The sequence below is a fragment of the Triturus cristatus genome, chromosome 6, assembly GCF_964204655.1.
Source record: "Triturus cristatus chromosome 6, aTriCri1.1, whole genome shotgun sequence".
Taxonomy (NCBI): Eukaryota; Metazoa; Chordata; class Amphibia; order Caudata; family Salamandridae; genus Triturus; species Triturus cristatus.
Genome location: NC_140589.1, coordinates 171119229 through 171145703, shown reverse-complemented (window position 1 = coordinate 171145703; position 26475 = coordinate 171119229). Strand labels below are relative to the sequence as shown.

General features: G+C 48.1%; 1 protein-coding gene across 1 annotated transcript in view; it reads right to left on the bottom strand.

Annotated features, from left to right (window-relative positions):
• Nucleotides 1-4393: 4393 nt before the first annotated feature.
• Nucleotides 4394-26475, bottom strand: part of XKR5 (XK related 5) — a 217016-nt gene continuing 194934 nt past the window's right edge. The window contains exons 6-7 of the mRNA XM_085610441.1: nt 11080-11191; nt 4394-9431 (exon numbers count right to left, since the gene is read on the bottom strand). Of these exons, the coding sequence (XP_085466567.1) occupies nt 8209-9431; nt 11080-11191 (1335 nt within the window). The 3' untranslated portion in view covers nt 4394-8208. The remainder of the gene's footprint in view (nt 9432-11079; nt 11192-26475) is intronic.

The window sequence follows — 26475 nt, the reverse complement described above, 5'->3', positions numbered from 1 at the left end:
TCTGATGCCCCCTTGTGAGGGTTGCGGGCTAAAGGTACCAAGTCTCATAGACTTTAAAGTCTTGACTAAATCTAAGCACTCTGTGCATTCCAAGCAAGGACGGCTTTAGGGCGGTGCGGCCAGTGCAGCCGCACCAGGCGCTGACTTTGGTGGGGACACTGTATAAAAATAACTTATAAGTTTAAAAGCAATATAACTTCATTGTGCGTCCAGCAGTTTTCAGGCAACAATGAAAACGTCAAGATAACTCTGGTGATTGATGTTACTGCTGGTGACAGATGGAATTCTGTCTAGTGGTAGTTTTGACTCATCATAAAGTAGCACAGAGGGTTAATGTGGATGCTGCAAAGAACTTGTAGCAGGCAGATCACAAAACTGAGCGTGAGTGACTATGAGTAGCACTTTAAATAAAATTAAATGTATGTCTGAGGGGGAAATGGAGAGGCAAGGAGCACTGTTGGAGAGTGGCAGCGAGGGAATTCATTCAGAATGAGGTAAGGGGTGTGCCAAAAAAGCCTGACGCACCAGGTGCCACCAGGGCTGAAGCCAGCCCTGATTCCAAGGTATGACAAGTTACAAGCAACCTCTGTAGCTAAATCTAAAGATATGCATCCATATAAGATAGGTTCATGAGAACCAGATTTGAATGGCGTGGAGTCCTCTACGGTCGAGATTCAGACTGATGAATATTTAGATAAAGGATGCTTACATTTGCAAGGTGCTGATACTTTGGGATCCGACGAAGGCTTCGGAAATATTGGCAACCCCCTCCATCAGAATTATATCATAAAGGACGGTTGGATGATGGAGCAGATGATGGGGGAGAATTTTCTAGGGACAAAGTCTAAAATGCCCTCTTGGAAATGATTGCACCTGGAGACTTGGTGCACCCCAGTTCTGCTGACTGCACCTCCTCTATTAAGGTGGCACTATATGTGAAGTCTTGTCTCAGGAACATCCTGGGCAGGGATGTTAGGAATAAACTTCAAGCAGAATGTTCAAGACTATCTTTACCAGGTAAGGTAGCAGTGACCCCTGAAGTAGCCCTGAAAATGTCTACATTTATAGAGAATGTTCTAGAGACCCAAGAAGGGTATTAGTAGGGCATGGTGTGGCTGCCAAGAGCAGCTCCTCGATCTGGAAGGTGCCTTTACAAAGATCATAAGTCAAGCCATTTCAGCTAAGGATGAAAGACAAATAATAAACCCTGAGATACAGGGCAGAGGACCATCGCTTCCTTTTAAATTCAAATTGCGCCTTTACCGCAGAAAGGTGATATTGCATCATCTATACCGTCAATCTCAAACCGAGCGACATACCGTCCTCCGAAGGTGGTCTTGTAGTGGATGGGCTTCTTTTCAGAGACCTCATTCATTAAGGAGTTGGGTAAATTTGTGAACACTTCCACAGCCCTGGATAAAGACCAGCTCTTCAATCAGGGTGTTTTCGGGAAGGCTGGTCGATTTTGGGGAATACTTGGTTCGCTCTTTCCAGCACCCCTGTCGCTTTTAAAGGGCAGGCTTTAGGAGAAGAAATGTCTGGGACGATCACAGAAGATGTGACTTCTTCCATTCCCAGGTAAAGAACAGCAGAGACCAGTTCCCAAGAGGGAACTGCAGAGGAGCCAACCGCTGTGGCTACACTGGGAATTACAGGTGAGAAATTATCCATATTCGAAATGCTGGAGTGTTAGTCTGAGCAGGATTGTTGATCATTGGTGAAAACTGATGAAAGATGCATGGGTTGAGCAGGCAATGCAAGGTTTTTTGCTGGAGTTCATTGGTTTGCCAAACCAGTCCTGGTGGGCGATGTTTACGAGGATTGCTACCATCGGAGGATGTCATCTCAAAGGAAGTGTCTCAACTCCATCAGAGAGGAGCTATTCAGGAGACTCTGTCTCATCCAAAAGGTTTTCTCAGCAATATTTTTGTGGTAGACAAAAAAGGAGGAGGCCACAGAGTGGTAATAAAGCTAAGGGAATGCAACTCCTCGTTAAAGTATCAACTTTCCAAAATAAAGGTGACTCAGCTCTTCAAAAAAATATTTCGTCAAGATGGTTCGTTTCGACTTGACAAATGTTTCCTTAACCATACCAATTTTCAAGCCTCATCACAGAGTCCTGCAGTTTCACTTATGGATTCGGACCTACAAGTTCACACCTCTCCCGTTCTGACTCCCTTCCTCCCCATGGTGCTTCACCAAACTGATAAAGCAGGCGACTGAAGCTTTCAGAGCCAAAGTGATCTTTCAATGACAGTCAGCTGCTTATAGGAGCCTGGGTTCCTGATCAATGTTCAGAAATCACAGTTGTCTCCAACCTGACAGCTGATCTTCTTGGGGCTCCAGACTGACTCAGGGAGATTATCTCTTTGTTTCACCAATGTTTACATTGGGGTAAAAAAGAAGGAGCTATGGAAGGTCTTAGCACAGTCAGTCTTCTCTGAGACACACTGTGGGGATAGTAGGGCTCCATTCAGACTCAGTGTAGACCATCTTTCCCAGTCTCCTTCACTTTCGAGCCTTCCAGTGGTTGAAGATATCTCTTCTAAACAAAGGTATTTCTTACAGCGACATGGTTCTCCTGTTAGAAGGCACCAAACAGGAGTTGCTTTGGGCTTACTCACATTGAGGTGAGGACCAACTGAGCAATTAACGATTATCTCACAGAGTTGTTGATATAATTTGACAACAGAAGGCTGGGGCCCCAGGTGTGGAAAGCTCTCCAAAGGAGGAAAATGGTAATCAAAGTAGATGGAAATGCATTTCAATTGTCTGAGCATCTAGAGGGGTTACTTAACAGTGAAATCCCTGACAAAAGACTGGTCGAAATGTTGTGTCATCCTAAAGGCAAAATTTCATCAATCGAGAAGTTAAACAAATTAAGGGGCACAAAGTCCAAGATGCTGGCCAACGAATGTTGGCACTAATGCCTTCACTGCAAATTTGCAGTCAGAGTAGAGCATTTGTCGGGCAACACCAATCTAGTTGCAGTTTGGAACTCCAGGTTCTTGTTAAACTAGCTGCTGAAGACCAAGATCTTCTTGACTCTAAAATATCATTAATTGCTACCTACATCGGTTTGTCTCCCGCAGATGTTTCATGTGGAAGCCAGATCTGGGAGCGAAAGTGACAGATGCCTTCCTCTAGCACTGGTCAGGAGCACTGTAGTATGCCTTTCTGCCCTTCACCATACTCCCAAGGGTAAAAGCTCAAGTTCACAGACAAGCAGCAGAGCTGGTCCTGATTGCAAGGGTTTGGTGATCACAAGAAAGTTTTTCAATTCTGATTGAACTCTGGTGCGACTGCTCAGTCCCCCTGCCGAGAGTTGGGGACCTGTTCACAAAATCCTCAGGGCATTATTAATCCCTTGATACTGGAGGGTAGGCTGAGTCTGGCAAGACTTGTTCTGGACATTCCCAGGAAACAATCCGCCAGGAAGGGACTAGAATCCCTGCACTGGCTCCCTATCGAAAAACGCATTAGCTTCAAATCACTCTGCATGGTACACAAGTCACTGCATCTCCCTTACCCGTCAAGATTTAAAAAAATGTTCAAATGGCACTCCCCCAGTAGACCCCTGCGATCCTTGCTCCAAATGCAACTGGTGGTACCACGAACCAAAAAGAGGAATTGTGGGGACAAAGCTTTCTCGGCGACAGCGAGTAGACTTTGGAACTCCCTTACCCTTGCTCTAAGGTCTATTCTTCTTCTGTTTCCGTTCAGAAAAGCTCTAAAGACCTGGCTTTTCTCAGCTGAGCATTTATCAGGATTTCTTTTTCTTTTTTCCATCCCTCTTCTGGACAGTAGGATGGTAGGGCTCCAGCGCCTTGATGCCCTAGGGTAAATGTTGCGCTTTACAAATTACAATAAAAATTACAAAATTACAAATGACAACGTCTGGTTGTCTGAAGGATGTCCGAGACTGATGGCAAACGTCGGGTCTTTCAGACAAGGAATCAGCATTCATTTAGGACACTTGGTGGACTGCACTCGCAAACACTACAACTCTTTATGGGGATGCTGGCATTGTTTCTGTCAGAACTGACAGAATCAGACATGGCATACAGATCCTTATGTAACTTTATATCTGCCCTTTAGGTAGGGCATACTCCAATAACTGTGTCCTTATTGGTAAACAGCCATTGGTATTTAAGCTTCTGAAGGACGTTAGGTGCACAGCAGCCCCACCATCAAGCTCCAGTACACATTGGGATGCTAACAGTGTGCAGAGATTCCTGCAACAGTGGCCCTCGATTGAGGATTTGTCCTGAAAACAATGATCTGCCAAGTTGGCGGTGCTTCTTCACTTGACCTCATATAGGAGAGTGTCAGATGTCAGCATCCTGGACATCTCTAGAATGATTTTTACTCCGAAGGAGTGACTTTCAACACTGGGGAAAGAACAAAGACTTCTTCTAGGTCAATCCCTTACTTGTGCTTTCCCGCACAATGAATCCTTTGTGTTGTCAATGCTTGAAGAAATATGCTTCCCACTCTCGCGGGTACAGCCCTGGTAATGCATATCAGCAGTCGCCAGCCACCTCGTCCCGGTGGATAGGATGGATCATGCCTGAGGCAGGTATCGATATTCCTGCTCTTGATGCGCACTAAGTTAGAGGGGCTATGGCTTTGAAGTCTTTAACGACTGTTATCCACTGGCGGTGGGTAAGAAATGAGTGGACTGGATCTCTGAGTCTGTTTTCAAGTGCGTTTACTTTAAGCCTGCATCAGCAACAGCCTAATTGGTTATTAGTAAGCTTTAAAAAGGCACAATCCTTGCCTCAGGTCCCAATATAAAATGTAATAGCTTTCACATTTAAAGTTTTCAGTTCTATTAAGGACACAGAGGTGAGTATCATCCCACCATGGGGTTCTTGCACTTGTTACAGGTTCATTCTCTCGCATGGCATAACAGGATGGGTGATATGTTTTGCTTTGTCGAACATGGTGATTGTAATGACTTGTTAAACAGTGAATTTTCAGTTACTAATAGTATGGTGATACTGGTTCATAAGGTTCAGCAAATGTGTTCTGCTGTAGGTATGGACAACAAAAAGGAGTAACTTGAGTCGTCAATTCACTGTTCAGCTGTTTTGCAGTTAAAAGAGGGCGACTGGGTAGCAGAAGTTTCCTTTCCGTGCCTCATTACGTCCTGATTGGCTGCAATGCTATTTTGCTTTGTGTCATGCGTCACAGAAGTCTCATGAGACTTGCAGTTTTTGTTTTACACCTGCGGTGCGAGCATAGCAACAAGAGTGGTAATCAGGAGAAAGGAACTGAGGTGGACGATGGGGAGTGAGAGCCAATTGGGAATGAACAGGAAAGCCAGGGGGAATTGGAGATATGGGTAGGGAGGGCTACTTCACCAATGCAACCTTCGGCAGAATGTCATGGGCTTGCAGGAGAGTCCGGCCGGCCAATTGCAAAGTATGAAAGCTTAATTAGAGCCCGTGGCTGATAGGAGCTGCTCCAAGTCCACCCCTCTCAGTAATATATATTGTATAGTACTATTGGAGTATATTTGTAACACGAGGTCACTAGCAATCTAGAGCTGTTTGTAAACAAGACCTAAAAAGACTATTTTACAGTACAGAAGAAAAAACCAAAAGCAAATAAATACATTTTCAGTTTTACAAAGCTTCAAATTGCCGCTCATGTTAAAAGTGAGTGAAAAGCCCCTTGAGGGGATTAAAGTTTATTTCAAAAGTAAATGAACTCCTTAAAGATACTTTTCACACACTAAAATGCCAGGATTTACATACTAGGATCTATTCTTGGGGAATTCCCCTGTTTAAGGCTACAATTTATGGGAATTGCTATAAAATTTGCATGAATACTTGTGGCTATATCTTGGAGATACTGGAAAAATTAAGACCTTAAATCTACAATACAAAATCCCATAAATTCCCCCCAAACAAAAAAAATGTTAATGCTGATCAGTGCATCAGAGTAGTTATACGCGATGGACATTGGTGCAATAGGGCCAGAACTATACTGCAGTTTCAGTTTCAGGATGTCCACTAAACATTTGAGTGAGTTCCATTTCTATTCATTGGACATAAATATATGTTTTGGGGACATCCTGATATCTGGCATGGATCCAGCCCTAAAGGTCGTCTAATGGGAACAGCTGTTTCGGACTGAAAGTTATCACGGCACAAGTACTAAATATCTGTGGACAAATATTAACTCTGCTAAGTGCATTGATAAAGTCTGGATTGACAGCTAAGTATGAGCAACAAAAAACTGCTTCATTAATAAATATTATACAGGTTTGAATACCTTAGTTACAATAGTACGGACAAATCTCATTATCATCATAAAAAAAACTCTATAAACGCATGCTAACTATATTTTATGAACTCACACTTGCATTATATTTTGAGGTTTCCCTCTTTAAGGCACTATTATTATTGCAGACGAAAGACTTCAGTTTGTACCCCATAGATCAGTACAGTTAATGTCTTCGAGAGCTTTGGTCATAAAGAACTGAATGAGACGTGTGAGCTGGGGCAACTGTGACTCGAGTTGTGGAAGTTTTCACATTTGGTTAGTTGCAGAATTTAAAATACATATGTTAACAAACTATTAGTGTGAGAGTACGTTCGTAGAAATCTGCAGCTCTTAACTCTTTATGTAGTGGTAAAACCTCTGAAGGATAGTCGCGCGCTGCAAAGACCATACATTACCTGATGCCGCGGCACTCTCATCTAGCTCAAAAGACTGGGCGAGGCATGAAGTGATCACACCGGCTTCATATAGCCGGATGTTTTGCTAGTCTGGGCTGTTTAGCATCATTCATCAAATAAATGATGAAAGCGTGTGTTATTGACGGGCAGAGCACATTTGCTTGACGCGCCTGCGCAACTGAGACTCAGGAAGCTCCACCCATAGTAGTAAATTCATCTGTTAAGGCCTAGGTGGAACCTAACACCCTACTGCAAAATGTAAAGAAAACCGGGTTCACTTTAGAAGGGAGATATTTTGGCGGTCTATTTTTTTGAATAGATGTTTTTTTGAATATGTTTTGCAGTCTAGGTTTTCAAAAACAGGAGAAACACCAGTGCGTTGACACTGCATGTTTGGGCACTAAGTTGCATTTATGAAAGCAATGGGACTTCAAGTACAAGGTGAAGCATGTAGTAAGGCCTGACATCGTCCCCATCAAGCTGGGGTGGCTGGGCGCTCCCCTACAATAGGCTAATGGTTCCTTCCTCCTCCGTTAAGTGGACCCAGTGACATAGACAGATATACAGCCTCCTTAAAAGACACTGGGTATGGCCAAGGTTTGTTCAGAGAACAATAAATAGAGCCAAGGAAAGGTGTGTACCCACCCCTCTCTCCCCCGGTGATGTGGACTAGGAAATAACATTGTTAGGTAATGAATAAATGCGGAAACCCCTGAATAAACCCACGCTCCCCTCGAGCAAACAAGATGAACTGCCAAGTACCTTGTGCTCCTCTAAGAGAGCGGCCTTGCCCATTTCCAGGTGGAGTACAACCAACACCGAAGCACACGGCGTGCAGGCCAAGCACCATCACAATGACTCCTCTCCCTGCACCGGGCACAGGGACGTTACAATGTGTGTACACCAGGATATTCTGCAATCGCTACGGACGATCCGCACAAAGATGTGTATGTGTGCGTTTAGCTAACACATGCAGACTTTTTGTACGTGAGAAATGCCCTGAAAGTACATGTCCATTGATATACCTGTGTGTGGATAGCTGCAGAATTCTTGCGTGACCCTTGGCCATGTCGGAAGAAGATTTACTCATGTTGGAGTAGGAGTAAATCCATGTCCAGGATGGGAATTGGGAGGGATTCTTCCAAAGGAGGAAATATTTCCCCATTGAGAGAAAAAAAAAAACAATGGGCAAATATGCATGTGCTCCTGAAAAGTGGAATTCACGAAACGATTTAAAGAGTTCTGCTCAGAAAAGTGTAACAATCTCAGCTTTTCAGGATTACTTGTGGGAGCGCTTGTGAACCCCACAAAAAAGTGGGGGAAAAATCTACATGAGTAGATTCATGATTACTTTAGTGATTTGGGTCCAAGGTTATCATGAAGGTGTTTGGAATGTGCGGGGTGCCTCGGCATTATGCACAGCAGGATATAACCTGATAGGGACGCATTCAATCAAGTCAAAAACATTTGAGTGAAGTCTCTGCAAGGCACTTTAGCACAATTCTTCATAGCATAGTGCTCATTTTGCATCTTTCAACTCTTCCAGCTCTATGAGCTTTTTCCGAGCTTTCAGTTCACATGTCCCAAACTTCTTCACCACCTGTTCTGGTTTAGGAGTGGACGTGAAGCATGGCTCCTCCTCCTGCTTTATCCTACTCTGCACGGAAGCCGCCAGACTCCCAAGGACCTTGAGATGGCTGTACTGCACCCCCACAACACCCTCCTTCTCCATCAGTTCGGAGGCGTCAGTGGACACATCACACTGGCTGCTCAAGTCTAAGGCAGCACTTCTTCTAAAGTTGCTGTTTGATGTCCCACACACGATCGGGCTGATGCCAGATACCGGGAAGAGGACTTCTTGGATCTCCTCACTTCCCGCTCCAAGTGCGCTCTCATCCTCCAGTCTCAGCGCACCTTTGTTTACCTTCTGATATGTATCTCGCTGAACACCTGAGGGCAACGCACCTTCCATATCCGCGCTAAAGTACAAGGTGGAATTGTTACAGGTCTCCATTCTTTTAGTGTAGAGTCCAACCATCTCCTGTCCTCTTGAAGATGAGCCATCTGTAGGTGTGGTGACAATATCTTGGGATCCATCCTCTTTCTGGATGTCACTATGAGTCCTTGGACCACTGACGCAGACCTCAGCCGCTTTAACACATGAGTTCTGTTCTTCATTTACAGTCGGCAAGGCTTTGATATAGTTTGTACCTTCATGATCACTTTCTATAGTGATGTAATCCGAGGTTTCCCAGAGATCTCTCTTTTTAAAACTGTCATCCATATTCCCGGCCAAGTACCTTCGACCTGTGGCAGCTACAGGCCCCGGCGCACCTGGGACTCTTCCTTCGGGAGACCCAGCATTAGATGTCAGCCATTCACAAGGAAACAGATCATCAATGCCCCCGTCCCCAAACGCAGCATAGATCTTCGGCAAATTCCCAGTTTTTAAGGCAAGCTTTAACAGCAGCCAGTGGTGGTGGCCTCCATACATTTCGAACCAGGTTGTGTGCCCGTCGATGTTGGGATCTGCCGCTCCAGCGTTGGTGTGATTAATGTGCGTTTCATCCAATGTTTCAATGCCACCCTCAGAGGTCTCATTCTTTGGTTTACGCTGAAAAAACGACGTGTCAGCTGTTTCTTTCCAAGTTTGAGGTTGGCACAGCTTGCTTTTGAAATTCTGATAGATCTGAGTGGATTTGGGATGCAAGAGACTATAATATATCATCAAGGCCGCCGCACCTGCAAAAAATGAGAATTTGTGTTACTTGACACCTGTAGACTATTTCGTAGGAAATAGTTTTAAAACTTGCAATAGTACGATTTGCATTTCTGATAGTAATGATAAAACATATTAAAAAAGGAGTCTGTGTGAACATTCCATACCAAGTTATTTGGATGGAATTCCTTTGGATAAACTGATACATAGGAAAGGAAGCAGAGTTGTAAAATAATTGTTTGACTTACCTACAACATACTACATCATTTTTTCTCCTTCACTTTAAAAAGCTACATACTTGTGAGTAGTGCAGCAGTTTTGTAAAATCCAAGTAGCTTAAATATTGGACTATCCAAACCTGGAAGAAAGACCCATGGGTCCTGTGAATTATATCACATTGTTGACTGAGTACTAGAAAGCACATGCACCAGTGACACTGATGAATCGGTGCAATATGGACACTTCCTGGTTTTCGGAAGTTGTGGTTCCCGAACACGGATTATTTTTTGAGGTACACAAAATAAAGAGAAAGAAAAATGCTCATTGGCGCTCAGAGTGTGTTAGGGAGTCATTCAGACCAATGCATTCAGTAGTGACCTTATTTTAATATATTTTTTAAAGGGTATGATGGATTTTTTTAAAATAAAGCTCATGCTTATTCAAGGGGTTGTACTCGCACTAGGCAAACCCAACACACGTTAGAAAGCAACATCTGACTTAGCTGGTTGCCAGAAAGCAACTGGTATGACCACCGCCAAAAAGAATGGAAATGAACATTGTATTTTTGCCAGGGTCTAATTTAAGAAAAAAAAAACATTCACTGCACTTTTATACCAAATGCTATCGCTGCATGACTACTGCCTAATAAACCGTAACGAAAGGGATAACATTTGTGGATTGATAGAACTCCTCACTGCAAACGTGCTCGTAGGGATGGTGAAATAGGTTCAACTTCTTGGCAATTTTAAATCAGGGTTTAGGTCCTAAGATGGCACAGAAGCGGTCCTTGTGGACATAAGTGATTGAAAAGAGGAAATTCACCTCCCCCTGCCATGGCGAATCTTTCAGTGGTCTTTTAAATTAATGACTATGAAGTACCCTTGTGGAGCCAGGACACAGACGGAGTAGATCTCTAGGGGGAAGGGGAAATTCTATATACAGGATTTTATAACAATTAAGTTACAAGCCAATGAACATGGGGACAGCTTTGAATACTTTAGTTACTGTTTGAAAAGGAACTGTGATGGCGCGCAGGGGGCGGTAGGATAGATACAGAGGCTGAGCAAAGGCTGCATGAATAACTAGGACTGAAACGCAAAGCGGAAAGACAGGCAAGAGTAAGAGACACTGCAGGTGGACACCCCACCACACGCCTCCACCAATGAGAAACAACCGAGACCTACACCTGACCCATGCCCGGCCGTGCCCCACTGGGGCACCTGCAGGAAAATAGCACAGAGGTGTTGCATATGTTGTGCATGCACAGATTCGTTTTGGCACAAAGCAGTCCCCCCACCCCCAGCTATGCCACATATACAATTATGTCAATCCTCTCTAAAATTCATCCAGATTTACCATGCAGCTCAATTCCTTCCAGATTCAGTTTACAAGGCTCTCTGCTGTAGGTTTACTTAGTGAACAAAATCAAAGAATGAACCCAACAAGCCTCACCAATAAGGAATCCAGCCATGACAACCAGGGTCATCCAAACACTACTCCATAGCGCCTCTTGCAGGAAGTCTGTGGCCAGCAACAGAAGGATGAGGTTCTCCAAGAGCATGACCTGTGGGATCAAAGGGAAACGTCTCCAGTAACGAGGCGGTGACACGTGCATACTTACACAACCATTGCATGGAGATCATAAACTAAAGCCCAAAAGGTAATGCAACAATATGACAAACCCACTGCTGACCAACCAAGCCATTTTCATTCTCATATCCAGGTCCCTACAGAGAGCAGTAGGTGGTGTGGCCGGCTGGACATATAGGAGCTGTGTGAGTGTACTAGATGCCGTGTAGAACAGAGCACAGGGAAACCCATGAGTAACGAGGCCCTGGAAGACGCTGAAATTGTAGCTCCTCCAGGAAGGCAGCCAATGCAGACAGCAGCAATCTAACCGATGCCAAATCGAGAACTGCTGTTGTCCGATTTGCAAACCTTGCCTATTCCACAGTGTAGGAGTGAGTGGAACTTTCCAGTAGGCGCAGTTAGGTGCGAACAGGTCCCAAAGAAACAGGAGAGGAGCGGGAAGGCACTGCCTGCAGGACAGTTCTGTGGTGCTATGCCGGTCAAGCCTAGTATTGGTGGCAGGGTATTGACATCTCTTCTGCAAGGGGCCCAGCTGCCACAGGCCACTACCTGAGGGGGTCGGCCTTGACCTGAGGAGCCCAATAAATTGACGTTCAGGCACTCGACCTCGTTGATGTCCCGGGGGACAATATCCAGATGCTTATCAAGTCAGGATAGCCATCTTTGTGAGGCACAGAGAAGAACAGCCGGTTGCTGATGTCTTTAGTAGGCAGCAAGGAAGCAATGTGTAGCGAATCAAAACTAACACCCTTGTGGTGTGGTGTGTCAGGTGGCATTCTCTTTTATTGACAAAGAGAATAAGCTCTCCTACCCTCATACTTTAAAGGCAGTAATTTCAGGCATAAGCTGACACATATGAGAACGCAAGAGGGCCACGGGGTAGGGGTTAATCTCACATGATACAGTTACGGCCACACTGGCTGCACCAGCACCCACAGAAAGAATGGGATACTCCATGTTTACCTCTTTAGGGAGAGAGGCTGTGCCTGTGCCTATGGTGGAATGATTGTTACCTATGTGAGCAGCTTGAGCAGAAGAAGAGAGAGGTGTAACATGAACATTTAAGTATTCCATGTACAAGAATCTGTTCAATGATTTCTAGAAAGCCGTGTGAAGAGTGAGGTGTGACATTGTTTGAGCAATGTTTGATTTGCTTTTCTGTATCTGAGGTTATTTGTAATAAAACTTCCAGAGTATGGCACCGAGCTAGCTTTGTATGTGCAATTCCTTATTAAGCAAGACAGTGGCTACAACATTTCTGAGAATCACAACCGGTGTGAGAAGTTGGCCTGGTATATGCTGTCCACTAATTGAAGTGGGCACCTTGCACCAGTCCAAGCAACCCTTATGGTGATTTAAGAGGTCAAAGATACCCTTAGAAAGCTATCCAAGTAGTAGCTGTGGAGAGCAGCCTTCAGGCTTAGTCTTGCGGACTCCTAAGACTCCAGCAACACACGAGGTGGGTTCCTACGTTCCTTGAGGTTGAGCTGCCCTCTCACCGAGTTTGAGGCCAGTATCCCTCGTGGGGACCGAATAACCCGAACCCCTGTGAACCGCCTACTTTTGCAAGTGCATATGCTTGTTGCCGTTCCGCAAGTAAGAGCATTGGGCTATCGATAGCCCCAACCTCAGCGCACATTTCATACAAAGGACTTCGGCCTCCTCGCACTCTGTGCCCTGCAAGCTGTGACTTTGTGAAACTGCTAGAGGTCCCCTTGGTCCCCTTGGGACTCCTCTTGCAGGAATGTTAAGCAGCTTGTTTTACCAGAATGCAACCTTATAGTATTGGTTAAATGAAAGGAGAACCACACAGTAGTTATAAAAATATGTATTTATTATTATAACACACCTTAAATACCTCAAAGTATCTGCTACACGCAGATAAACACAAAGCACATAATATTGTAGCACAGAAACAATCGTAAGTAGCACTAATACACAGTGGGCTCCAGGGGGAGACCGAACCATATACTAAAATAGTGGTATAAGAACCACGACTCGAGTCAAGGCAGTCTCTGGAGGGTGTAGAATTGCTGGGACCCCGAAGGAACCAACCAAGGTGAGTAAGTAGGGACCCCACAGAGGACGGGTGCAGTGTGAGAACACGACCGCCTGCTACATACAATTCAATGGGAGAGTCGTGGTTGCAGTTTTAAAGTTTAAGGACCCTTTCCAGTGGATTATGAGGAAACTCTTTGGAACATAGAAGGTTGGAGAGCCACCCCACCCGTGGATACCGAAGTACCAGAGTTACCTACATCGTTCTCAATGGGAGTCTTCAAAGAAATGCCACTGCTGGAAAGAAGAAAAGTGTCCGGTGAAACCCACAGGAAGATTACTGATGGAGGGAACCTGAAAGCAGAGGGGAAAGAGTCTGGGTCACTCAGAAGTGATCAGGGGCTCGGTAGATGAATGCCCACGATGTCGGGTGCTTCAGGTGTGAAGATGGAGGCCTTGACTCTACAGCTGCAGGGACCAGGAGACGTCAAGGACGACCAGGAGCTGGATACGAGCTGTCCCACGAAGGATGTCGAGTGCTTAGGGGTCGGCGGGCGCACCAACAAGCCTTGGCAGCAGCAACCCACGAAGAAGGTCAAGGAAGGTTACAGTCTGGCACAGCAAGGACCAGAGGACTCACCACAGCAAGAAGAGTCAGGGCAGGCCAGGATCAACCAGGGGAGCCCAAGAAAAGCAGTGTTGTCCCTCAAGTGGACCCACAGGCTGAAGGCACAGGAGTCGCAAGGGGACCTCTAGAACTTTCACAAAGTCACAGCTTGCAGGGCACAGAGTGCGAGGAGGCAGAGATCCTATGTATGAAATGTGCGCTGAGGTTGGGGCTAACGATAGCCCAAAGCACTTATTTGCGGAACGGCAATAAGCATATGCACTTGCAAAAGTAGGCAGTGCACAGGGGTCCTTCACCCCAAGGGAGATACTTCAGTTGTCCTTGATCCTCCACAGGTCCTACATGGAGCCTGTATGGTGCACGGGCACAGACGATGCTTTGGACGGAGAAGGAGAAGAAGTCGGGCCCAGTCGAAGTCTAGAGTGTCCAGACGGTCGAAGGTCAGTGGTTTCTTGATCAGAATCTTGTCCACTTAGAATCTAGGGTCTTACAGCCAGGAGAGGGTTGGACAGATTCAGGGGACCCTCCCAGGGGAGGGTCAGGACAGTGGGGAGGTTACTCCTATGTCCATTGTCCAGATCGCGCCAGAGCAGGAGCCAACAGATCCCATGACTGGTTTGAACTGGACTATGCGCAGGGACACCAAATGTGCCCCTCATGCAGACTTTCAGGCACTTTGGAAGTGCACCCACCCAGCCCCAATACACTAAATCCTGTCTGGGAGGTGGTCACACCTCCCTGTGACAGGATGCCTATTGTGCTGCCTTCCTCTGCTCGAGCTTGGTTCAGCAGTAGGAGGGCAGAAATGTGTCTCTGGTCGGCAGCAACCATTTTGTGCTGTACGGGTCGAGAAGGCTGGTACCGGGAAGACCAGGGACCCCACGAAGCTTGCTTCAGAAGGGTGGAATCAACCCTCTCACACCGGTTACCGGTGTGGAGATATGATTTCAAGGTGTTTGATACCAAACATTACATGGTTTGTTGCAGCCATTTTCGAGATAGCATTTTACGCATATAATGCACCTCTACCTTTATGTCGGACTGCATCACTGACAGCCCGGGAGAATGGTCTCCGAAGGCTGCAGGTGTGCTTTGCTCATGCAGAGGCACCTTCTCACGCATAACCCAGCACCCTGCCTTCAGGTTTGTCAAAGCCTGCTACAGGGGTGACTTATAGGTTTTAAGTGCAGTGACCTATAGATTACGTAAACCTATATCTAAAGTAAGTGGTGCATGCACCATCTTACACAGACTGCAATGGCAGGCCTGTAGTTCCATTTTGCATGGCCTCTCATGGGTGGCATAATACATGCATCAGCCCATGGGAGGCCTCTGGGGTACCTATGCCCTGGGTACATGTGTACCATATACTAGGGACTGACAAGGGTACCCCAGTATCCAATCTGGAGTGTACCTAAGTACATGACAAAACATTTTAGGGAGAAAGCAGATAGACTGGGGTCCTGATTAGCAGGATCCCAGTCAGACTAGTCAAAAACAGTATAACATCAGCAAAAAGTGGGGGTAACCATAAGAAGCAGATCCTACTTTTCTACAACCGGAAGAGAGACAGTATCAGCCAGATTAAAACAGCCTGCTGAAGTGCGATCCTCGTGCCAACTGTTTGTGCAGAGATCGTAATTATAAGGGGTTCGATGTTCACCGCACCCGGTAATTACCTGTTGCGATAAAGTTCATATCCTTTGTTAAATTCAAGCAAGATTGATCTACTGAAATTTAACGGGAAAAGATCCATTACTTTCTAGGAAATGTAGACTTTTGTGTGCTAAGCATCAAAATCTGCATGTTAATCCCCAAAAATACACAACAGTTGCAGTTTATCTCACCTGATAATTTTCAAACCCCGGATGTCAATTTTATCTGTGCATTAATGCAGACTATCCCTACAGGCACTCATAATCACGCCCAATTATTTTTTTTCATAGAAGAGCTGCATTCTTATAGCACATATTAAACATGAAGACAATTATGCGAGCCTGCTCCAGTGCATGTTAATGTCAAACCAGACCCACACAACTAGGAGTGCCACCAAATGGGGGCAAGGATGTACATGGCACAAGTGGGGAAAACACAGTTACACAAGTGTTAATAAATCACTATTTCATTATATTTCCCAATGGTGAACTGATTCTGCAGATCAAGGTACCTTCTTCCTGTTCTTGTTGTAGGAAAGAGTATCCTTCAGGAAGAGGGAGGTTCATGAGTCTGATGAGGAGGCGATCCAGGCCGCTGTCAGGATAAGTTATGGGAGTATATACTGTAAATTGGCGTTCCTGAATTATATGTAGTTCGCCAGATTACCACACAAGAAGGATTGACAACTGCAACGCTGTTTGAAGTATAACTTCTGAAAGTCAGCATTGTAGGGGGGCGTGGCCAAGCCGGCGGCTAAGATGGCCGCTTGCTAGAGAAGCTCTGGAGATCGGCCAGGCCCATCGGCGATTTCCCCCTCACAATGTCAGCAATTCAGCACTGAAGTCGACGCAGCAGACAGCGGAAATGGCGCTGCATCAGATAATGCAGTCGCCGATCGCCAGTCTCCATTCCAGCCGGAGAAATATTGTTCCGTGAGCAGCAGGGGATCGGCCTGCGTCACCACACCCGGCGCCCTCGGCGAGCCGGCATGGAAGAACATCCTGCGGAAGTGCGGCAGTGCCGCGCGAAATAATCAGAGGGCGATCTGGTGAGTCGCGTCTGCGCTGGTGGCAATTCCCCTCCCCCCCCTATCTGCCTGCGCCCGCTATCAACTGCCTGGCCGACGGCCCTGCCCCGTGCCCCAGCGTGCGAATGCCAGACGTGGATGGGGATAGGGCCCACACGCGGCGGCCATCGGGGGCTTGGGCGCTGGCCGGGCGCTGTTGCGGCCGAGGCGCACGCGGCAGAGCGAAGCGGACGGACAACCTGCACGGCTTCCCCAGTGAATGCGGGGCCCCGTCCGGACGACGTGGGTTCGCCTCGGGCGCTTTAGCGCGTAATTACAATGCGCTCCTTCACTGCCCACATAGCGCCTTTGATTGAAGGCATCCAGCGCTGCTAAGCCACCCAGTGCCCATACACGGAGCATTTACAGCCGACCTGTCCAGCTGACCACCACTCCTCTTCAGTAGCGTGTACAGCCCCCTGAGTGGACACCGCCATTTACTCACCCTTGCGGCCACACTCAGCATCTAACCGGCATGCTACATGCTTGTACAGGCCTACCATCTTGGGAGCCTACAGTGTTTGAGGGAATAGCAGATTGTATTTGTTGAATGAGGTGCCTACAGACTATTGCCCAAGCCTGCCCCTCCTCACCAGTGGCGCCATCACAGCAGAATGGGATGAAGGGATCCCAGGCAAAGAACCCTCCCCTCTGAAAAAATGGCTGAGGGAACATCGTCACACACCTCGGAGATGGCCGATAACGCGCATACCGCGGAACCCCCTGCACCCTCAGAGGCGTCTGTTGCATCCCTGCTGCTTGAGATGAAGGCTGGATTTAGGGCGCTGGACTCCCGCTTCGACACCCTTGACAGGACCATCGCGTCTCTGGGTGCCATAATACAGGTACAAGATAGGCGCCTAGACGTGGTGGAAGCTCGCATATCCGACATAGAAGATGGGACAGCCCAGTCCCTGAAAAGGCTAGAACGGGTGGAATGCCTGCTCAAAGAAGTAGCTATCAAAAACGAGGACTTGGCAGCACGCGGGCGCCGCAACAACGTCCGCATCATGGGGGTTCTGGAGACGACATCTACCGGCCGGATGGACCTCTTTGTGGAGAAACTGCTCACAGACTTGTTTGGCGGCGAGGCCTTCACACCTGGCTTTGTGGTTGAGAGAGCCCACAGATCACTGGGCCCTAGGACTAACCCAGGCCTCCCCCTCGACCCATCATAGCCGCCTCCTGAACTTTAGGGACCGAGACACTGCATTGCGACTGGCGAGGGAACGCGGTGTAGTTGAATGGCAAGGGTCAAAACTTTCCTTCTATCCAGACTTTACACCGATGGTCCACGAGGCCCGCCGCAAGTTTCAGGGGGTGAAGGCTACGCTACGCAACCTTGGACTCAAATCTGGCATGCTATACCCAGCGAGACTCAGAGTGGATGTTGGCGGCAGATCTCGAATATTCGACACTCCATCGGAAGCACAGGACTTTTGCCGTACACATAAGCAGTGGAGCACACAGAACACGATGGAGGGAGCACTCGCTTCCCCACCTCACAGCGGCTCGGATGCAAGTGCAGAGCTCTTTTCGAACACTGGCACTGGGTGATGACTTTGATTGACCTCGCACTATCAAATTATTCCATAGGGGAAATTATTATGTTTTGTATTTTTCAAAGATATGACAATTGGCTGGATCGATCCTGTGCTGCCACCCCCCGGTGTATCCACTGATTTGGTTCATTTTCACCTTGGGGCCCACTTCTTGGACCTCATTTGCTAACCCGGTGGTCCCTATGACACCCGGGAGGGAATGTTTGCTGAGGGATGGCCTCCTTGGGGTTGGAAGGCAGCTGGGTGGGGGGGGGGGAGGGGAGGGGAAGGGACCGTATGTTACATTTGTTGTTGTTCACACTTTAGTTCAGCATTGCAAGCCAAGTTTTAGAATCACCGTAGTTCTGACAGGAGAGTTCATATCCTTTGCTTAGATGACACGGTTAGGTAATATACAGGGGCCCTCGGCCATCACCCTGATGTCCTGGAATGTCAGAGGCCTCAACGACACCCGCAAGAGGAGGCAGGTGCTTCATTATCTTCTCCGACACAAGGTCGACATAGCATATAGTTACAACAGACACATCTCCCCCCCCCCCCCCCCCCCCACGGACTCGGCTCGCTTTGGTGCCAGCTGGGGCGCACATAGGTTATTCGCTAATTATAGCAACTACGCTAGAGGCACTGCAATATTGATTCATAGGAGAATCCCCTGCACCTCTATAGATGTAACCCGGGACCCGGTGGGTAGGTATGTGATAGTCACGGGCACCCTGCATGGTCACAGGGTCACCTTGGTCAACGTTTATGCTCCAAATGTAGATGCCCCTGAGTTTTTCCACGACTTGAACGCCCAGATCGCAAAACATGCACCTCATGCGCTGCTTTTGGGAGGGGACCTCAACTTGTTAATAGACCCCACGCTTGACAGCACTTCTAATGCACCTGACACTAAACCGCGGGCGAGGCGGGCCATGAGGGACCTCTGTGATCAATATACACTGATTGACGTGTGGCGACACTATAATCCCACCTCCACCAAATACACCAATCACTCTGGCCCACACGGCACTTGGACCAGGATTGACTATTGGCTGATCTCTCCCATAGTTACGGATTGGTTTCACTCCCACATTACGCTCCCTATCACATATTCAGATCACTCCCTGATAGCTTTACATTTGAAACTTCCACGTCCGGAAGGGTATGAGAGATAATGGCGTTTCCCAAGCCGGGCCCCCCAAGATGGCTTGTTCAAGGCAGAAATGTGTGACGCAATAGAGGACTATTTTGAGCTCAATACAGGCTCGGTGGACACCAGGGCGGTATTATGGGAGGGCTTCAAGGCCGTCATCAGAGGGGTATGCATCTCCAAACAGGCAGGAGTATTTAGTTATCGCCGTAACACGATGGCCCGTATCGAACGAGATATACCCACATTAGACTCCCAAACATCGAACTCCCCTGACCCAGATGACTAGGCGAAGAGACTCGCCCTTTTGTCCGAATATAGAGATACGGTCGACCGGGAGATCCTGTACCTAGGAAAGTACCACACTGCATGACGATACGGAGAGGGGAAGCATCCGGGAAGGGTGCTAGCGCATACGCTGAGGCCGCCTTACAGCAAAACTTACATTACTGAACTACACTCTACTACCGGTGCTACTCTTACCTCGACATCTGCTATTCGGGACGAGTTCCTGGACTATTATACCACGCTGTACTCTTCCAGGGTGGAACCTGACAGCACTGCCCAGACTGCATACCTAGATAATAGACTTTATGGCGGAACCAATATCACTTGCAGATGTTACCCTGGCCATAGATACCTTACGGGGCTCCACTGCTCCGGGGACGGATGGTTTCACAGGTGACTTTTACAAGGAATTCAAGGACCTCCTGGCCCCTCAGCTAATTGAGGTCTATGCGGAAGCGTTAGAGAAACAAACTCTCCCTCTCACACTGCGTGAAGCCGTAATAATACTTCTTCCGAAACCCGGCAAAGATCACAAACAATGCGGCTCGTATCGGCCGCTGTCCTTATTAAATCTGAACTATAAAATCTTGGCGAAAGTACTCACAAACAGACTGTCACAGCTGATGGAGTACATTATCTCCCCGGTACAATCTGGCTTTGTCCCACGCCGCTCAACATCCCTGAATCTCCATACACTGTTTGCTGTGTTACACAGAAAACGGCCTGGCGTTCCAGCGGCGGCAGTATTACTCAACGCAGAGAAAGCGTTTGATTCCCTGAAATGGCCTTTCCTCGTTGAAGAGATGCAGCGCATGGGACTGCCTCATAGCTTCATTGCCACTGTCTCCCTGCTTTATAGTAGCCCCTCGGCACGCCTCCGTTTGAATGGCAACCTTTCAAGATCATTTCGGCTCCATCAAGGAAATAGGCAGGGCTGCCCCTTATCCCCGCTCTTATTCATCCTTGTCATGGACCCACCAATCAGGTATTTTCAAGAGAACCACTTACAAAGAGGACTGCAGTTTAATATGGGCCCACTCCTGGCTTCCCTATATGCGGACGACACTATCCTCTATGTCCGGGTACCGCACCTCAACCTGTCGCCTCTCATCCGGGAAATCATCCGTTTTGGTAGATTCTCGGGACTGGGAATAAACTGGCACAAGTCCATCATATTCCCCCTAACCGCGAGCACGGTCCAATAGGACTGCGAATTCCCCCTCGAGTGGTGCCACGATTCGGTGAAATATCTCAGAATACATATTCACCTTGACACCACTCACATCGTCCGCTTAAATTATGGACAGACCATCCAAAACCTAGAGGATCACATCGACAGATGGCTGAGATTGCCCTTGTCTCTGGCAGGCCGAGTGGCTATATTGAAAATGGTGGTCCTTCACAAATTTTTGTATCTCTTTAACAATATCCCAATACCCCTCTCGGACGGCTTCTTTCGTACTTTGCAAACGCTCATGACCCGCCTGGTCTGGGGCGAGAAAAGGCCACGCGTTCGCTGTTCCACACCGACCTTACCGTATGACAGAGGCGGGTTCAATGTCCCTTATTTCCAATTGTATTATTTGGTAGCGCAATGCCGCTATGCGTTCGCTTGGTTTCATCCAGATGCGCGTATTCCGTTTCTACGGCCAGAGGCTGACCTGGTTCTCCCTGACAAATTGTACGAAGTACTACCGGGGGGCTTCCCGCGAGATAGGCGCGACATCCAGACAGTGTCCACCACCTCCTGGGCGTGGGGAAAATTGAGGAAGCGCCCCGACGCCACGATCCTATATTCTTCTACCCTGCCATTACCTAACACCAGATGGTTCCCAATCACTGGGGAGGGACTAGTACAGCGTACACTGACCACATTAGACATTGTCCGGATGGGCGATCTCTTCCCGGGGGTCATATCTTCTCAATAGACGAAGACGCTAGGTTCGCAGACTGCAGCTTCATGACACGTTTTTTTATGAGCTGAATGAGATCCGCGCTGCGGGCTGCGCTCCCCACATACCCGGTTGAGCCCGACTCTCCCCCCCCACTCACTCTAGTGTTAGAGAACCCAAATGGTGCACGCCTCATTTCCAAAATGTACAAAGCCTGTGCCAAAATGCAACTTGTGGACGATTCAAAACTTCGACAGGCCTGAGAAGCGGACACAGGAGGGCCTATAATGGATGATCAATGGGTAAAATGTTGCGAAGCCACCAAGGAAATTTCACTCAACAGCCGCCATAAGCTGCTGCATTTTTTATTTCTTCGCCGCGCCTATTGTACACCAGCCATGGCGCATAGGATAGACGCCACTAGGCCTCACACATGTTCAAAATGCACTGCCCCACACGCCGACTTTCTGCATCTGACGTGGTCCTGCCCCCGCTTGCAGACCTACTGGTTGGCTGTACACAGGACGCTAGGGAAAATGATCGGCCTTCCACTTGATTCTCTCCCTGAAATTGCGCTTTTAGGATACACGGTTCAGATCCCCAAAACAGTAAGAAGACGGGCATCGCTGGGACTACTTCCGGCTAAAAGGGAAATTGCCATCCATTGGGGCGGGTAAACCGCTCCTAAGTTACAAGACTGGCTAAATAGTTTAGTGTATTGCAACACCAATGCTGAAACATACGCCAGTCTTATGCCATCAATATCACGTCCCAAAGACATATGGGGGCCGCTGAGGAACTATTTAGACGCCGCTAAGCAGGCTTCCAACACGCAGGCAGATAACGGCATAGTGCCGGAGGGAGTGGGCTGTGGGGGAGGTTCTTAAGCCCCGGAGCCTTTTCCGCACATAATACTCCGGGGGATGTGCAGTCGAATAGCTTCCCTTGGGATGTACGGCTGGCTGTAGTGTCTATAAACTTGAAACGGGGTTGGGGGAGGGGGTGGGGGGCGAGTCGGGGACAGGGTGAAGTAACATACGTGACCACTGTGCAGACTGCTATCGAAACCTCTACTGTTATGAAACTGTCAGGAGCAATATGCTTTGATGGAAAAGTGATTATTTGCAATACTATGTAACTCATATTCTTTATTTGAAAAATAAAGTGTTTATAAAAAAAGTCAGCATTGTAGAAAGAGGTGTGTCCCTTCTTGGGGGGACAATCTTACTTGAAATTAGTAATTTTTTAACAGTTTACTGGGACCCTAGGTATTGGAGTTTCATTTACAAAATGGATAAGCAACATTTTCTTTATTATTGAATACAAATGTTTTACCCCCACATACAACAGCTATGCTGGCAGCTAGTTTTAGAATCACAAGCGTCAAATATACATTTCTAGCTTTAGCGGGCGATTTTAATAATATGTGCGATATTCAAAACCTGGAGTCTAGGTGTTATGTTTTTTAAACAACTATTTAAGGTGTTACGTGTGCCTCAAGCAACCAATTCATTATTATCTTTATGGATCATGGAAGGATTAGTTTACTTACCTGTAATCCTAGTTCTTTTTTCCGGCTCCTTCTATGAGGATCCTGGAGCTTGAGCTCTTCAGTTTTTTGACTGAAAGTGATTTAATTGATATTTTCTCAGAAAACTCGACATTTTCTGACTCCTAAAGGCTTATTCTACTGGTTTTTTGGTCTTACCATAATTTTTTTCCAGTCAGAATGCCTGCCTTATTCAGGAAACGTCCTTCCTGTGGCAATAAGATGGCAGTGGCAGATTCACACTCTGTGTGTATTGTGTGTCTTCCATCCTCACACAATCCTGACCAGTGTCCCCACTGCCAGAAATTTTCCAGGCGGACTCTACGTGACAGAGAACGCATAAAACTTCATGCCCAGCTGGAGAAGGACAGAAACCATCATGGAGGTGGCCATGGAGTCTTCAAACCACCTGAGTCCAGAAAGAAGAAGGTAACAGGAGATTCGCCGTCGAAGAGACCCAGACACTCTTCAGCGTCGAGGGACGAATCACCATCTCGAAGTCGAGATTCTCCGCCGCATGCAAGTAAGTCGGCGTTGAGGCACAGCACTTCGGGCTCGAAGGCTGTGGGTCCTGAGAGACCTGAAAAGTCTCCGTCGACGTCGAGGCTTCCGTCGACGTCGAGGCACTCTCCGCCACCCTCGAGGGGGTCGGTGTCGAGAGTCACAACGGCGAACATCTCGCCGCAAGTCGGCTTGTCGACGTCGAGAGCTTCGTCGAAGTCCCATCACTCGACGTCAAGAAGATCGACGCCAACTCGGCGCCAGGGGAGATCGACGTCGAGATCACCAGGCTGACGGCAAAAGTCGACGTCGAGGTCTCCACATCGCCATAGGCGATCGGCGTCGAGATCCCCAAGCCGACGGCGAAGGTCGACGTCGAGGTCTCCACATCGCTGTAGGCGATCGACGTCGAGAGCGGGACGGCGTTCCCATAGCAGATCCCCTCGATCGACGCCGATGGTGATGCAGACTTCATCGACGTCGAGGCATTCGACGTCGAGGAAAAAAAGTGCAGCGGCCACAGAGGAGACGTCATCTGGGGACCACTCATCATCCCCAGGACTGCATATTGTGCAAATTTCACTGGAGAAATCTCCCAAAGCTGGAGAGAAGTACGGTCTGTTGCCTCAATGGCTGGAAGGTGTCGGGACAGGTGACTGCAGAAGTTCGGGCTCGGACTACTCTCACACTTACTCGCCTTCTAGGATCTCTCCTCAGAGAAGGAAGTCTCCCCTCAGAAGACCAAGATCACCGTCCACGCACCGATCACGGTCCAGGGGTCGTCCGTCTCCCCCAGCTCTCATCACGACCGTCCCCATAAGAGAAGACGCACAAGATCGCCCACATGGTCTTCCTCCACGAGGTCCTAGGTCCGGGACTATTCTCCGACCTTCTCCTCGACTCCTCCATCGCGGGTGTCTCCCATCGATGACATCACGACCTTCTCAGATGTCCTGGGTAGAGGTGCGAAGAAACTAAACATCACTTTGCATACCCCTGTAGTTCCCACATCTATCATCTTCGACACCTTACACCATCGGTGCCAGGACTCTTGGAACCAGCTTGGAACCAGCTATGGCCACATTCCTCACCCCTGCAACGGTGGGCATCCAGGATTGCCAAAAAGTATAAGGCCCCAGCCGAGGATCCCTTATTTCTCAGAGCTGATCCACCAGCGGACTCCGTCATTGTGGCAGCAGCTATGAGGTCTCATTCGGCGTTTGGGTCATCTTCTGTCCCCCCAGATTAGGACAGTAAGCAGATGGACTCCTATGGCAGGAAAATGTGCAATACGTCGGCTTCTTCCATGAAGATTGCAAGTGCCTAAGCCCTTCTCGGGCGATATGACAGGTCTCTTTGGGACTCCCTGTCAAGGTTCACTGAAAAGCTCCCCAAAGAGGACTGGCAGGACTTCAGCGAAATTCTGCTAGAAGGTGGGCTAGCAGCCAATCAAGTTATAAGTGTGGCAGCGGACGCTTCAGATCTCGCCGCTCATGGTTACTCCCAAGGCGTCTGTTCCCGTCGCTCAGACTGGCTGCGCCTCACAGGCCTCAAGCCTGATGCACAGAAAAAGATTCTGAATATTCCATTTAACGGCTCCTCCTTGTTCAGGGCTCATGCCGATGAGAAAATGAATAAAATGAAGACAGAGCTGGATACTGTCAAGGCTGTAGGTCTGGAGAAGCGCAAAGAATACCGGAAGCGCTTTCGTCAGGGCGACAAACGTTCCTTCCAGCAGAGGGTTCAAACCCCTCAATGGTCCTCCCAGAACCAGCAGAGGCCTCAATTCCAGCAGAGGGGTCGTGGCAGAGGAAGAGGGAATAACAAGCAGCAACAGTCCACCACTAAGCAGCTTCCCAAACAGTGAGGCATTGCTTCCTCCGCACCCGTTCGCCACTCCGGTAGAAGGGAGTATCGTTTTTCACCTGGAAGAGTGGGAAACCATAACAAGAGACAAATGGGTGCTGAATATTGTGCAGCATGGTTACTTGCTGAGGTTCAAGTCACCCCCTCCGCAAGTGCCCCCGCAATTGAAGCGCCTTCCTCAACTTCAAATTTGGCTTTTACAGGATGAAGTATCTATCCTCCTCTCCAAGAGGGCCATAGAGGAGGTCCCACCTCTCCAAAGAAACCCGGGGGTATACTCCCGCAACTTCCTAGTCCAAAAGCGAGGAGTAACCAAAGAGTATAGACCTATCCTCGACCCGCGCCTGCTGAACAGGTTTATCAGAAAGGAAAAATTCCGAATGCTAGCCCTGCTTCAAATCTTTCCGCACCTTCACCAGGGAGACTGGATGTGTGCCATCGACCTGCAGGGCGCCTACTTTGACATTCCTGTCTCAGTGAAACATCGCAAATTTCTCAGGTTTCAGGTCTCTTGTCACCACTACCAGTATCTAGTGCTTCTGTTCGGCCTCAAATCCGCCCAACGGACATTCTCCATGGCGGTGGTGGTTGCCTTCCTCCGCAGGTGGAAGATCTTAGTCTATCCATACCTAGACGACTGGCTCCTGAAAAGTTCCACAACTGTGCTACTCCAGAGCCATCTCTCATACTGCATCAACCTGCTGCATTCCTTGGGGCAGCAAGTCAACTACAAGAAGTCGGTCCTCAACCCCACTCAACGGATACACTATCTGGGTGCCTCCCTGGACTCCGCAGAGGCAAGCGTGTGTCCTTCGGAGGAGAGGTTGTCATCAATGCTTCTCAAGTGCCACACTCTTCTCGACACTGCACTTCCCACAGCCAGGCAAGTGTCTTCACTACTGGGATCATTGGCCTCGTTCATCTACATTGTGCCCAATGCACGCCTTCACATGCGGCCTCTACAACAGGCACTCGAAGATCAATGGTCTCAGAGGTCAGGTCGCTGGGAAGATCGTGTCTCTCTCCACCAAGCTGCCAGGGACACCATCAAATAGTGGATGAAACGTTCTCACCTGCTGCAAGGGGTCCCTTTTCATCAGACGCCTCCAACACAGACAGT